Consider the following 16,324-nt stretch of genomic DNA (forward strand, 5'->3'; position numbering starts at 1 on the left):
TCTTTCATGGACGATTTCAGCTAAGGATTATTTTTTTCCCTGAGAACTCTGCAACTTTCTTTGTATACCACTATTTCCTTGGTTTTCTAAACACAAAAAAAAAACTGACAAGCAGTGCTAGGTTTAAAATGGTTACTGTACTTAGGGAAGCAAGCAAGTTAACCTGAATGTTATTCTAGAATTTTTCCCTATATTTCGTTGAATTTTCTTCTTGCAGTGAATGAATTTCTCGTTGCTTTGAATTTTTGGCTTCGTAGAAGAAAAGGAAAACATGAATAATTAAGCTGTGCGTCAAGATGTAAGTGCAAAACTTTTTCCTTCAGTCCTCGGCCTTCTTCTCCGAAAACTTCCTGGTCCCCCGCATAAACAGCGTCGCTTCACGTGCACTTTGTAAAGATTCTCGTCGCGTAACCGGCAACAACGCGACGAGACGGACATAATTCATACTTGGCGGGGTGTTCGTCATGGAAACGGAAGCAGCTTCGAAGTCGAACGACACATCGCTTCACATATTTTACAGTGGACTAAGCTTGGGAAGGAAACAAAGGCCGGAATGCTATGCTTTTGCATGAATGACGTCATTTATTCGTTCTTATTCCAATTTTCTGAACGCTTGATGAGCTCTGAATTAACGCTGATTACAGTGTTCCTCTTTGGACCCTTCCGTACAGAAGCCAGCCAACTTTAGCAAAGAAAGAACGTAGCATCTCATTGCCAGACAACCACCTCAGAGAAAAAAAACATTTCCAAACATAACGTACTTAAGGATTTGCGTCATCGTGTCCTTTCGGTCATGGCCTTGAAATGGCAGATGACCAGTGAGCATCTCGAACTGCAAGAGAAAACAATAACAGGCAAGAAAAACGGAAATTAGCAAGAAAACTAACGTAGAACTGTTAGTCAAGCCCTAAAATGTTCAGAGAACAAAAAAGAGAAGCTAAAGTTCCCGACAACCCCTGGTAAATCTTTGAGCCTTAAGCCAGCAACGATATTTTTTTGTGAAATAGTGGTCTCTAAAGTCATAGCATTCTAAATCAGGATCTTAGAAATTCTAGAAGGAACCTTGAAGTAATAACTTGGACTCATTAACTCCGAAACTGAAAGATTTGTGGGAAGAAAATTATCTTGAAGTAGTGTTTTGCAAGTATCGCATCAACTCCAAAACCTACATCGATAAACGCTGAGAACAACCGAATTTTCTCATACCCTTAGTCAGTGGAAAACTCTATTTTACCAAATTAAAAATTGAAGGAGGTGACGCATTTTCATACTCAAAGAATTCAATAGCAATATCTTATCGGTTTTAGATTACTCTAGTGTGAAAAAGACACCTTCGAAGTTGTGACGTCGACTTTTTATTACTTTAATTTAACCGATTCAGACTAAAAACGATTGCTTGGTCTGCTGCCAAAAATTAAGTTTTCGTGAATTTTTGAGTTTCGGATGGAAAAAAACCAACAACACGGGTAATCGGATGTGTAGGTTGAGCCTCTTTTCATTAGTGAACTTTTCAAAAGTCTTGACGGATATTCTTTTGTTTCATCTAGAATTTTTGCCCAAACTCTCGTTTTCCTTTTCACTTAATGTTTCAATCCACTAACTCTCTTTTCCTTAATATTTGATTTAAAGTTATATTCGCAAAAAATTCAGAACATCTTGCCGCAGTCCCTAACTATGCATGTTGAACGTTACGATGTAAAAAATAGAAAGAACTTAGAACTAAGGAGAAGAAAAGCCCCTAAATCGAGGATTCATGTGCTCAGATCCGGTCGCTCACACATCACTCATAAGTAGTACACGTTCCCTCACTTTTACACTGCTCAATCACGAACAACTCATCCGCTGATTCGTCATTGTTTATTCGTTGACGTCAACTAAACGACTCAGAACTCATTTTGAGCAGCTGAGAGCAAAAGCAAAACCACTACACCGGATGGATAGCACTTCGGGAAGATATTCCCTAGACGAGAGTTATGACCTTTGCTATCTTCCCCTTTCGATGATGAGACACCGTTTCTTTAATGAGTGAGAAAAAAATCATTCTTTAATTAGAAAAAAATAATTAATTAGCCATTAAATTGAATGAGAACCAAGCAATTTTGGAAATTTGACGGCTACATGGCTAATGATTTTCATTGAATCTCAAGAAAAAAAAAAGTAAAAATGTCCCCTAGACGTAGGCACAAAATTTATTCAGTAATGTTATTGTTGTTATTGTTATTATTTATGTTGGTATTTATATTGATGCTGTTTCATTAACACTGCTGAAGTTTTCCAGAGAACAGCAAGAATCAAAAAAGGTAACAACTATAAGGGTAATTAATATTTCACCAGTTTTTTCTTTTATTTCATTCACCCACTGCACATCTAATTTTGCACTTCCACCCACTCCTAATTTATATGAGGGTCCCAAAAATTTAACACTTCTCAAGGTCATTTAAAATAGTGATCACGTCATTTTTACATTCCATCGCCTATTTTATGCAATAAAAAATCTGAAAAAAACACTACTGAAATAAGAAGGAAAATTTTTCTCTGGTAATTTTCTACATTATTAAGTCATCACAAATTTATATCTAAGTATGTCTTGTTATTACCGTAAACTATTAAAAAACTAGTGGATGTGGTACTGGGACCCGAATCGAATATCCAGTGTTTTAAAATCAATGGCAAGCAATCAATAGTAATCAATAGTAGCCCTATTCAGTTGGCTAGTCCCTTGAAACTCACCATTAAAACTCCCAGCGACCAGAAATCAGCAGCGCACGAATGGCCGCGGCGATTGATCACCTCCGGAGCCATGTATTCGATCGTTCCTTCAAAAAAGAAAAAATCGCAATCAAAATAAAATAAATATTGATTGTTTGGATTCAATTATGAATTATGATTCGCATATAGCTTTAGCATATGTATACCGACTTACCACAAAAGCTATAGGTCTTCTTTTCGTTATCGATCGATTCCTTGCTCAGGCCAAAATCGGTGATCTTGATATGACCATCGGCATCGAGTAGAATGCTAGGAAAAATCAATAGATTCTATATAAGATTTGGGGAAATTGATGCATTTCCCTCTGCTCTACCGCTTACTTCTCTGGTTTCAAATCCCTGTACACAATTCCGAGTGAATGGAGGTGCTCGAGTGCCAGGGTCAGTTCAGCTAGATAAAATTTCACATCCTCTTCGGTGAACATGACCTGAATTACAGAATGTCCGGACTACCGTACTCTCAAAATTGATGTGTAAAAAGCCAAAGATAATAAAACAGCAATAATAATAGAAATAACGATAAAATAATTTAGAAAAACAAAAATCATAATAATAAAATAATAATTGAACTGATAAACTGATGGTTAAAGGTTGTCAATTTATGTCTAATCGGGTTCTATAGGACTTAAAAGAGCGCCAACGAAAGCCGTAGCAATTATTTTAGTGGGAATTTAGTAATTTAGTATAAGTACATACATGCAAGCCGGTACTAAAAAGAATTCAAGGATATTCTTTGTTTTCCAGCTAAAACGCAACGCCGTTGGTCTTCTCGACATCGATCAAAACCATCGCAGGGTTATCATCCATCATTTTCGTTGTTTCATGTCACTGCTATGCGAGGGATGACGTCTGGACGGGATTTCTCAGGCTTACCGTTGCTCGAGCTTAAAGGAATCACCCCACGAATCTGAGGTGGTACGGATTTCAGGTGCAGTATTCGTACACGGGATAGTAGATTATGGAAAGGGAGGTGATTCCGTCCATTTCTTCCTAATCGCCGTAAAAAAAACGGCCGGGACGATACGGCTTCGAGCGATCCGGCGCGCTATTTTCTATTTCGATTGGAGCGCACCAGCCTTGCGCATGCACCTGAAATCCCTACCACCTCAGATTCGTGGAGTGATGCCTTTAACGCAATGAAAAGCAGGAAACCACGAAGGAATCCACATAACTTCAACTCGACCTCTTTTAATCAACGCCTACCACAAAGGTGACGAGCTTTGGACGAGTTTAATCCCTTGATCCAGGATTGTGATTACTGCTTCGTGAATTAATTTTTTATTTGTTAATAATGATTCGGGCCCTCGCTAAGCTTCTGGATTCGCTATTCCCTACTTGAGAAGAAATAACCCGCATAATATCAGAAGAAAACAGCATGGGGATTCTTATTTTAGAACAATCTCCGTAAACAAACTACTTTATCGCATTTCTAATCCTACGATAATGTCCTCCGCCCTATAAAAATGTTAGAACCGCAAAAAAGTGAACATGTGTAATTCTTCTGCGTCTTAGCCGGTGCGAACTACTTTGGCGTGCCAACGTCTTTTTTTTTTAAAAGAACTCTCCAAAACTAGCAATCCACCCACCTCTTTCGACAACCGCGTAAACAGGTCTCCACCTCTCAAGAAGTCCAGTATCAGGTAAAGTTTACCTTCGGTTTGAAAGGCTAAAACAAAAATTATTGTATTCAGCAGAGAAATATGAGACCGAGATCAAAAATTCAGGACAAATCAGGAATTCAAATCAGGACAAAAATTTCATCAATCACTCCTAAATTAGGAAAAAAAGTCACTGGTTTTTGAAAATGAAAAGTCATTGTAGCGAGAACTAGTCCCCGTGCAGACATTAACTTCCTGGAAAGCGAACACGAAACGGTTCTAAGCTATCATTACTGCAGCTGCGATGAGCCCAATGTAGCTTAAAATCTTGCTGTGTTGTGCAATATATAAACGGAACACGGATAAAAAGTGCGGGAAGTGCGAAAATTTTTCTTTCCCTTTCTGCAAAAATCAATGATGAGTAAGCCTGCGTTGGAGAGTGCATGTTGTGCGATGCTGCGCTCTATGTGTAGTACGGTCATGTAGTCTGCAGCCTGACCACACCCCCCAAACAGACCAGGTTCTGGCGGTCGAAATGGGACCCCCACAGAAAGTGAGGGTCCCATTTCGACCGCCGGAACCACCACCTCTACCCTGCGCCCCTTCGAGCACAGTCCTTCGTAATTGCAGCAGGGGTCACCTCGTTTTGATCTCACTGTTGTTTATCCAAGTGAAAAATTAAGAAATACGAGTGAAAAGAAGTAGAAATCTCTCTATGCGTAAATCGCTCGATACCAGGTTTCAGTCCACAGAAAGACCAGAAAAATCGTGTCATTGATTCCAACGCTGGATTTCCACATTTTCTACAATTTTTTTTCTTCTTTCGCTTACGCTGTGCCAGAAAAATATGGAAGCACTATTTGAACAGACTCTAAAGTGCATTCGCAATAACAACACTGATTACGGTTACAATGACGTGAGCTGGTAAACAAAAGCGACATCAATCAGCAATTATGACAAAGATTTGAACCAAAATATTGGAGTTGAGTTTTTCCCAGGTGCAAATGGAATGGATAAATAGATCTTCAACTGTATCCGTTTGACTCTAAAATGGTATTGATCTGAAACAATCGACGAACTCCTTTTTTTTCTCCATAAATTCTCTACGAATAAATTCTACAGGAAAATATCGCATGCGTGATTGATGGATCACTAGTAGGAGCAGGAAGAAATCCTCCAAGGTCACCGTGGATAGAGCAGTCAGCAACTCAAAATTTAAGCTGTGCTTCTTTATTGGTGAATTAAAGTTGATGGAAATTATTACCGTAACGCGCTCAAAAAAATACGTAAAGTAAGTAAAGTAGTGGCGCAGAATTTTCGATTACGTAAGCATTGCATGAAAGTGATACAAGTCAATGATAGATACCAATCACCTTAAACGAATGAACCATAAAAAATATAGAAATGAATGTAAATATAGGATATATGAGTATGGATGATGCTTTGTTGTTTTCAAAGAAGTGCGGGAAAAGAAAAAAAAAACATGCTCACCCCTCAGAAATAGATACACAAGACGAGAAGACTAAATATCCCAGCAAGAGGGTTCGCAGAGACAGATGCAAAGCCCCCCGAAAAAAAAAGTATCTGCCAGGAAGGCACCGGTACCAGACACGAATTCCGCCTCTCTGGTGCAAGAGAGCCACATGTGGGAAAAGTTCTTGTAGAAAAGCATTAGTCCACGGATAGAAACCCATGGGTAGCCGAAATTAGCCCAAAAGAAAGAAATATCTGCTAGGAAGGCACTGGAAACATTCTGAATTTTTAGTCAGGAATCCATCTATGAATAAATAATAATAGGATGAAGAACAAGGTAAAAGGAAAAGAAAAGAAAAAAAGTTCATGAAAAGAAGTTTTAGAAAGTTTAAAGAAGAAAAAAGAATAGGAACGGTTTGAAAAACTGTCTAGTGACTTCCTTCTCATTCTGGATTTCCGTCAAGAATCCATCCATAGATAACGATAATAAGTGCTTATCAATTACTAATGACTTTATGCCGTTCGTCACACGTCAGTAGGGAAATGATTCTCATATTCGTTATCGGAACTTGTGAAAGTCCAACTAGTAAGATTTTATTGAATCCGGACGAGAAGCATAATTTCTAATTTAATGGAATCAATTTAGCTGATAAATAGATGAACACCTCGATACGATATGTTGTCCATAATTTGCCCCAAAATATCTCTGCGCAAAGAACAGACGGCTCCGGTACGCTGCATCCTACGACTTCGTCTTCTGCAACGCGCCACCCTTGCACCCCGCCCCCGCCTGTGATTCGTCGAAAATCTATTCGGACGCCCCGACGGGCATATCATTTCATTCGGCGAATCACAGGCGGGGGCGGGGCGCAAAGGTGGCGCGTTGCAATAGAGGACGTCGTAAGGAACCGGATTGCGGAGCCGTCTGTTTACAGTGATATAGGGGGAGATGAGCGGAATCACTCCTGTATACATACGACCCGATATAGGTACATATACTCCAACGAAAATCCATACCACGCCAGATTGGTGGGGTGATGCCTTCAAGGGGACTGCACTGGCACAGTGTGTAGATCTCATTCGTCTTGGGTCACAATCTCTATTAACGCTGTGGGGTTCACCAGCCCCACCGGTCGGGTGAAACTCAGTTCTGGTCAGTTTCTTTTTTCCTATTTAGAGTTCTTGTACTTAGAACGATTACGAGGATATGTTCGATGGGATATGATAGCACCAGAAAATCTCAAACCATTCTCAGTCCTTCGATAAAGACGAGATTATCGAAACGTCACGTCGTAAATAAAGTTTCACATTGTTGTCGTTAGCAGAACAAGAAAACATAAACGCAGTTCACAATCCAGTGGTTCCAAGAAGGGCGGACGGGCTCGGAGATTGTTAAATGCAAGGCTGGGAAAGGTTTAAGACGTAAACATAGGAATTGATATAGATTCCTAAGTGCAGACGCTTTTCTCTAAAATTTTAAATCACCACTTCATTGCAGTCGTGAACTTGATTTTCGATACTTCTAACTAGTTTTTCCGTGTCTTCTTCTTATATTTTTCCCACTTCTCCAAGTCTTTTTTCTTCTTTTTTTTCTGTTTTTTTTCACGATTATCCTTCTTTTTTCTCTACGAATAAATTCTACTAAAATATAGAAAGTGTAACTTCTACTTCGTCTTCGTCTTGGAAAAATATTCAAGAAAACAAAACAATGAAGGGAAAAAGCGCTGACCCATACAAAAATGCGTTAGACCACACGTCTACATCGTTTCAAACAATCAGATTGGAATTTAACGGATGTTAGAACAAGACGAGATGTTTTTAGATGTTAGAAAGGCAAGCGTAAACAAGGAAGTCGTTCGTCGGTGAAGGAGGAACTAGAAAATGCGTGTACGAAATCAGTGAAAATAATACACTGACCGTAATGTAGTTAGGAGGAAGACTGACCGTAATGTAGTTTAACAATGAACGGATGCGAAATATGCGCAAGAATATTGCGCTCCATTTTCGTTCGTAGTCGATCACGTACTTTGAGAGTTGCTTTTTTGAGCACCTGAAGAATGTCAGTGATTTGATATTTGAAAATCGAAAAATTAAGGATGAAAATAGTTCATGGACGGGAAAGAATGTCTTTTTTTCTTCCTAAGATTTAAAAAAAGAATCTAGGTCTACATCCACCCTTTAACCTCTCCTACTTTTTCAGCAACTTTCAAACTTTGTATTCTTTTGTTCTGCAATATCCTTGTACGAATTTTTAACACCAATTTTTTAATCTTGCTCATTTTTTCGAAGAGAAAAAGAAAAAAATCTGCCCTATTACCTTTCTGACGCTACAGTTTCTGTAATGAGTAGATGAGCACAAATTTTCCTACGGATTTTTTTTTCATTACAACTCATTAGATGAGATTTCATTTTTTTTTTCATTTTTCATTCTTGTGCTCTGCTAACAAGTCATTTAAAAGCAAATCTTTAGATAAGAAGTATAATTTAAATATGAGGGCATCGATCGATATTACCGTACCTTCATGGCGTAGATTTGACCAGTATCACGACCACGTATTTTTCTAACAAGGAACACCTTGCCGAATGATCCTTGGCCGAGTACCTAAAAAATAAACGTTTACACGGTAGATCAAACTTTCTGTGGACAGCACGCACGACGCTACTACCTTAAGCAGTTCAAACTGCCTGGCATCGGCCTTCTCACCACATTTTCGGACCTCGCTAATGTCAATTTCGGCTAAGCTGTCCGCCTGAAATAAAACATAAAGTTTCGCAAAAAAAAAAGAGATAAAATGCCCGAAAAAAAAACAAATAAAATGGAAAAGAAATAAATGAATTGCATAAAATTGTCTCTTATTCCATTGTTGGTGTTAGTTTGTAAAGAAAATATTAACAAAAATATTGAAAATTGATGCTTGCTGAAATGTTTTCCACGAAAAACAACAGTAATTCTCTCGCATGGATATAATTTAAGGCAGATACGTAATCAGCCTAAATAAGGATCTGAGCGAAACGTCGTTTTAACCTTAGAGACATAGAAATTACAATAGAATTGATAGAAAAACACCTTAGTACATGATTCAAACGATAATAACAAAAATAATAAATAAATAATAAAATATAATAACAAAAATAAGTAAAGATAAATGATACATGAGATGCACAAAAGAAGACCTTTAAAAAAAGCAAACATCATTTAAACGAACCGATACAAATGATGCGTATTCTAAGAATTCTAGAAATTCTGTTGCTTGAATTGTTGGGGTTTTCTAAGGCACTGAAATTCTATGGGATTTCGTGCAACGTTTTTTCCTATTTATATTCGTCATTTCGTGAAATTTCAAAGAATGTTCGCTCTCAAGGGATGAGTCGCTAATACTTGGAATGTGCTCCGAATGAGCCGTTCGTTTTGAAAGGCTGCTGTCGCTTCGCTTGAAGGTTTTCTTTCAGAAAAAAAAAGCTCATCCGAAGCATATTCTACCGACAACTCATCCCTAAACGTAGATAGACGAGAAAAGAATCACTTATTAGAAGGAAAGAATATTTGCGGATCCACTAAACTCTTCCAAGTTTCTAATAGGACTCCAAGAATAATGAATTTTTAGTTGTTAAGCGAATCCGTTTACTTTCTATGGAATTGTGGACACGTGAAACACCCACTACGAACACAGAAAACACACGAACCCGGTTGGATGGATTAAGCCGACGAGACAACTCTTTACACTCGCAGGATTTAGTGACTGGAACTGCGGTGAAGTGGATTTAGAAGCGAAATTACGCAATTCTTTACATGAGTGACAGACAAAATCCACTCAACGCACTTTCATCTCAGCAATCCACAGGGTGTAAAAAGTTGCTTCGTCCGAAGCCAAACTGGTCTCCTCTGCTGTAGCTTAGATCCATCCAGAGTTCGTATAGCGGTTTCTGGGGTTTCTCGCCGAGCTGTTTGCAAACTCCCTTGAAATCCCATAGCTAGGACTGCCTGACCTGGTGAGCGCTATCAGTAAATTGTCTAACTCGGTTGTTTTTCTTTTAATGTTTTGTTTTCTTGAGATAAGAAAGAAAAACTCGCTAGAAAACCATCGTCAAGCAGCAAAAAAACGAAGGTAACAAAAATAAACATGCGGCTTTCCTCAAAAATAGATGAAAATGAAAATACGAGCGCACGTAGACTACGACGACGGGTTTTTAGGTTAAGCTGCGAACTACCAGCCACTACTAGTAGCGAGGACACGAGATCGAAAATTAATGCCAGCATTCCCGTTCAAAGAATAGCTATCGATTGAAAGGCGTGAATTATAGAACGGGACGATGTTGCGAGACGGACACGCCAATATACGCGGCTGGACATAGCAGCGCCCGAGGCGCTAGCAAACACTCTTCATTTCCGACGATGACGTCACGCTCGCGCTATCGCTCTCCGCTGTCTTTCTGTTCTTGGCCTGGAGCCGGGAGCTTGAAGGAAGCAATGAATTCATCATAGGATCGAGAAAAACCAGCGCTGAATAGGCAAGAGAAAATAATTATGGCGTCCTTCAAACGAGGCTCAAGCGAAGAAAAAAATGATTGGTGAGAGTCGTTGGCAACAATATTACAAAATATGAAAATGTTCGAAAATAAAAATGACGCAGTGACTAAGTGAAAAATTTCATAGAAATCTCAATCGAAAAGAAATTGGAAAAATGAAAGGAGAATCCCACTAAGGAATTGGCTTTTAACCTTCATTTATCTCTGTTGTCATTTATTTGTTTTTGTGCTTAAATGGGCTCAAGAATTTGGAAAAAATGGGAAAAAAGAGGAAAAACGACTGTCCTTCTTGCAATCAAATGTTCAGAATCAAGAAAAATTCTTACTTTTTAATTATTTATTAAAACAGAAAACCTATTTATTTAACTATGTGGACAAATAGAGAAAGAAAAAGAGAGAAAGTTGACATTGAAACAGAAAAAGGAGAAAAATAGAAAACTCTTGGATTTTTTTGCCAGTAATTTTGAGAAGATTGGAACTTCACCCGCAAAACGCGAATGAGGAATTTGGTAGCGGAATTGGAGTGCACCAGCAAGGAAAACTCTTCTCAAAGTTTTTTTTTTTTTTACTATGGAAATGATTAGAGTAAGCTCCAAGAAAATCCTATAGATTTCTAGTTTAATTTTCGGGTAGAAGAAACTCGAAGAGGCTTAAGAAAGCGGTAATCACCCGTGGATAAATTACTATTTACAAAAATCTGAAAAACTGTTTTCAGTAGTGCCCCCTCTATCGCAAAGCATTTTTTAGAAAAATTTTGCAGCAATAGTTTCTGCAAGGAAAAACCCAAATAAAACCAAATGTTCAAGAAATCAAAAATTGATGAAATTAAGGAAATCTTGACGTTCGCCAACAGTACTAGATAGCTTATAGCATCCACGGGAAAAAATGGAAACAAGGAAAAATAAATAAGGGAAAACTCTAGTCATAGCGTCGTTAGATGAAGGAAATAAAAAAAGAATGGAAATGTGATTAAAGAAGGGAAAAATAAACAAGGGAAGCTCTAGCCATAGCGTCATTAGGTGAAGGAAAATAGAATGAATGAAAATGTGATTATGTTTACCTTAATTGGTTGCGGATCTCCGTCAATTGCAACACCCATCCTGTGTTACGGTACTGTAACCTCAACCAGGTGGGTCTTCGAGAGAAACCGGGGCTACACTTCGAAATAAGCTACAGATTCGACGGCGACTAGACGAACGGAGGAGGAGTAGTAGTCAGTCGAGGTAACAAGTCGCAGGAAATATCTCGCCGGGACTCAGTGTGCGAAAAATGGCGGCGATCGCGCGTGCGCCAGCGAGCGAGCAGGCAGCAGCGGCGGCGGCAGACGACGGAGCGCGAACGCCACGCCCAGTCACGTCATCCCGCCACTCCCCCCGTCCCTGAAGGACGTGAGAGTGCAGGCGAATTCCGAGGAGCACCTCCAGTGGATCTCAACACGGAGCAAAATCCATTTAAATGCAATTTTCAAATAAAAAATGAAATAATAGGGAAGGAAATAAAAAAATACAAGAAAATAATGAAAAAAATAGAATAGAACAGAAAATAATAATAATAATAGAAAAGAAAAGGTAACAGAAGTTAAGATAAGGAAGAAAAACGTGGTAAAGAGAGAGAAAAGAAAAAGTTGTGAATGAGAAGAAGGAAAAAAAGTACTGGAATTGAACAGATTACATTACTCTGCTCGGAAAATTCGGTACCACTTCATTCGCAGATAACATTTTCTTACCAGAACCGAGTGATTTGCAGAAATTTAATTGCACACCTATCTACGATTTTCTTTATGATGAGGTTTAATTCTCTTTAAATTCTTAATTCTCTTTAAACTCTTAATTCTTTAAATTTACGATGAGGTCTAATTCTTTGCAGCATTGTGACACGAAAGTCGTTGCGAAAACACTCAAAAAACGCTCTGCGGATCGAAATGAACATCTTTTTTTTCAAAAATTGATTTGCTTGAACTGTCGCGAAAGTGCGTATTGAACTATCGGCTACTTGGTTTCGACACGATCGTCCTTACGGCGGAACGTCTGGAAACCCAGCGATTTATTCCTTACGGGCTTTTGCAGCCTTAAAAAGCATTCGAACAGTGAACAAATTCAAAGAACATTTGCCTTGTCGGATAAAAACAGTAACTGCTATAAATTATGGAATTTATAAAGCTGCGATGATGATTTGGCGAAAAAAAGATGCGCCCTAGCGAATAACAACAAGTCGAAAAGGGAAATTTCGATTAAATGACGTTATTTTCCGGCGGGTACGGGGGAAAAACAACGGTGGTGGTGACAATAAAAGGGCATAATATCTAATTGCTTCTATAATTGACATAATAATTGTGTTATGAATGAATTGAATGGCGTTTGCGCTATTTTAAAGGCATCACTCCACGAATCTGAGGTGGTGCAGATTTCAGGTGGAGTATTCGTATACAGGATGGGAGACTACGGAGAGGGGGGCGATTCCGTCCATTTCTTCCTAATTGCCGTAAAAAACGGCCCGGAAGATACGGCTTCATTCGTTTTGGCGCACCATTTCGTACAAGAGGTCCGATTGGAGCGCGCCAGCCTAGTGCGGCGCCGCATCTTCCGGGCCGTTTTTTACGGCAATTAGCAAGAAATGGACGTAATCACCTCCCTCTTCGTAGTCTCCCATCCCGTATACGAATAATCCACCTGAAATCTGCACCACCTCAGATTCGTGGGGTGATTCCTTTAAATATGTTAGTCATAGTCAGTCATAGTCAATGCAATAGTGCTTTTCAGCTACATACCAGCAGAAAAAACAAACTAACAAAAAACCAATAAAAACAATAAAAACACCTCCCTCCCCCAATTTTTCCTCTTCTTTCCTTTACAAGTAACATGAGCACAGCTGAAATGGAATGGTAGAGCGCAGTACGAGTGCGAAGCACGCACGTGTTCCCAGAAAACATTAATCAAGTTGTTGATAGTCGAATTTAAGCAACAGCCAAGATTGTTAACAAAATTTATTACGGCTAACGTTTCGGCGTTGTCGCCTTCGTCAGAGCCTGGAAAGTAAGAACATTTGCAATATATCTTCTCAAATGCCTCATCCAGAACAAGTCATCATCCCATAGGATACTTCACCCGGAAACAAAAACCAAAAAAGCCCAAATCGTTGTGCCTACCTTAGTAGCCGCGTTGCCGTGATGTTAGCGGATATCCGCGTGATGCTATCGCTCCGCTGATACTAATTAGGATGCGACCCGCATATGACCCCGTAGATCAAACCCGCAAGGTCTTGATACAGAGCCAGCTCGTTGGTCACGGCTAAGCACTCTTCCTTTCTATTCATTTTTGGACCTTTTGCATTTATCCAAAACGCTTCTAAAGTTCTGCGAGCTATAATTTCGGGTTCGTACGATAGAATTGTGACAGCTATGCAAAAAGGAACGTTTTCATGACATCGTATGCGGTGAACTCCGAGGGGAGTTGCTGCATTCGATTGTTTCATCCCCCTTAGATGTTCTTTAATGCGAACACAAAAAGGGCGCCCTGTTTCGCCAATGTATTGGTCCCCACATGTTTTGCACGAAATTAGATAGACTACACCAGTTTCGCACATTAATCAAGTTATATTACGGGAGTACTAAGAAAATTGCAAAATTTCGTGCATTTTTTCCTCAACGTTTTCTCTTCCATGTCTTGATTTTCTCGATTTTCACCCACTCACTCGGTTCACATATGATGATGTTATTCGATTCTTCAGCTTTCCTTTGCATAATGAATGAATGACGTGTGTCTGCGATGCATTGGTGTCTTTTTTCTAGTTTCTTTCATTAGAAACAAAGAAACAACTGTAACAGCGTTACAGATCATTTCACCGGGTTATTTCTAATTGAATAATAGGCTCCGACACATATTCTTATCGTCATAGATAGGAATTTCTGACGTTTCCCCTCAGAATTTCCAAAGAAATTATAGTCACGTTCACTTTCATTTGGTTTCGTTCCCTTAAAGAAAAAAGAGGAGAAATTGACGAATTTCATCGCGTGAATTAATTATGAATTATTAATTATTATTATTCGAGTATTATTGAATCATTAATTACTTTAATTAATCAATTAATTGCTACAATTAATCATTATTATTAGAATTATGGATCTCACACTGTGAGCACAGTATGAGCGATGAGACCAGGGAGACCCTGTGCCGGAATGACGTCACTTTTCTTTTCCGCAAACCTCTTCGGCTCACTGCAGCTGAGCTTTGTTTATCGGATGAATTAAGCAAAAATAGCATCCGATTAGCCTCATCATGTAAACATCCAAATAGGTTCCAAAGCCGGCTCTCGACATCTTACAACTCTAGCGGTCATCTCGTCGTAATGAGGGAATGACAAGATCTAATTAGAACGACGGTTCTACGAAAATGCTTTACGAAAAACAGAGGAACTTTGATCGAGCGGCTACTGTGTTTAGGCCTTCGTAATCAGTTAAAGGCATCACCCCACAAATCTGCGGTGGTACAGATTTCAGGTGGAGTATTCGTATACGGGATGGGAGAGGGGGGTGATTCCGTCCATTTCTTCCTAATTGCCGTAAAAAACGGCCCGAAAGATGCGGTGCCGCACAGAGCTGGCGCGCTCCAGTCGAACTCCCTGTAGAAAATAGTACCTGATTCGTGGAGTGATGCCTTTAAATACGTCTGGCAAAAAATTAAAGTTTGCTGCTTAAAGAACTTATATTAGGTTCAATCATAAATAACTTCCGCCCAGGTACATGGTACCTCTTGTTATTATTTACGCATACAACCCAAACAAAGGGTTACCCAAACAAAGGACTCATGCTATCACTACATGAGCGGAACTTCGGTTAGTCTTTAGACATTCCTTCGACGCTTTAGCAGTCTAGGGTGGTGCACATTATCTTTGATTTTTCCTGTTCACCTTGAAAATAAAAAAAGATAAAATTATTGGCATATCAATACACTTGGGATGCGTCAACGCGTTTTACTGCAACTCGTAATCGTTGAGGTTTTGGAAGGGGTGTTGGCCTATACAGTGACTTGCCGGGGTCATCCAATGATCAAGTCAGTGTTTTTATCCTCCCAGACAATTTATCGACCCCGGAGGGATGATGGGCTTGGTTTGCACTGGGGCGATTTCGAACCATCGACACAGTCACAGCCGACCTCTAACCGATTGCACCACACCCTCCATCACCCTGAAAATGGGGAATTAAAAACTAACTACACCTACGCCATGTGGTGCTCTGGGAATTTAAACAAGGTATTAGTGCTGCGCTCTGTTCTTTAAAAAAATATTCAATGTCTAAAAATGGTTTGTGAAGTTCCATTTCTTGAGAATAAACCTTGAAAAACGGACAAACCAGGGGAGGGGGGATTGAGTGCGGGTTGTCCCCCTCCACTTCAATCCTCGATGACGATATTGTGAAGTTGGTATTGGAACAAAATCCACGTCAGACAAAGAAAAAATTAGAAGAGAAGCTCAATACGTCATAATCAGAATGAATAAACAAAACGGAAGTGATTTATGACTCATCCTAATAGCATATGTGAGCAGATGCCTAACGGGACTGTGGCACTAACCAGCCCGACATTAAAGGCATCACCCCACGAATCTGAGGTGGTGCAGATTACAGGTGGAGTATTCTTATAAGGGATAGTAGATTATGGAGAGGAGGGTGGTTCCGTCCATTTCTTCCTAATTGCCGTAAAAAACGGCCCGGAAGATGCGGCGCCGCACAAGGCTGGCGCGCTCCAGTCGAACTCCCTGTAGAAAATAGTGCGCCAGAACGCCCGAAGCCGTATCTTCCGGGCCGTTTTTTTTTTACGGCAATTAGGAAGAAATGAACGGAATCACCCTCCTCCCCATAATCTACTATCCCGTATACGAATATTCCACCTGAAATCCGTACCACCTCAGATTCGTAGAGTGATGCCTTTAAACGAATGCTATAATATACGTATAGCACGATCG

At 39.5% G+C, this 16,324-nt stretch overlaps 1 protein-coding gene across 2 annotated transcripts in view; it reads right to left on the reverse strand.

Annotated features, from left to right (window-relative positions):
• The window catches only part of RB195_004931 (uncharacterized protein), a gene marked incomplete at both ends in the record, with an annotated part of 47,366 nt that overhangs the window by 14,623 nt on the left and 16,419 nt on the right, over positions 1–16,324 (reverse strand). The window contains 9 exons of one of the 2 annotated variants that reach the window (XM_064177159.1): positions 762–832; positions 2,731–2,816; positions 2,924–3,018; positions 3,090–3,196; positions 4,355–4,434; positions 7,784–7,889; positions 8,358–8,441; positions 8,506–8,589; positions 11,427–11,465. In XM_064177159.1, coding sequence (XP_064034285.1) covers positions 762–832; positions 2,731–2,816; positions 2,924–3,018; positions 3,090–3,196; positions 4,355–4,434; positions 7,784–7,889; positions 8,358–8,441; positions 8,506–8,589; positions 11,427–11,465 — 752 coding nt within the window. Of the gene's footprint in view, positions 1–761; positions 833–2,730; positions 2,817–2,923; positions 3,019–3,089; positions 3,197–4,354; positions 4,435–7,783; positions 7,890–8,357; positions 8,442–8,505; positions 8,590–11,426; positions 11,466–16,324 lie in introns of those variants that run through there. The other variant, XM_064177160.1, reaches the window with a different exon arrangement.

The sequence above is a fragment of the Necator americanus genome, chromosome I, assembly GCF_031761385.1.
Source record: "Necator americanus strain Aroian chromosome I, whole genome shotgun sequence".
NCBI classification, from domain to species: Eukaryota; Metazoa; Nematoda; class Chromadorea; order Rhabditida; family Ancylostomatidae; genus Necator; species Necator americanus.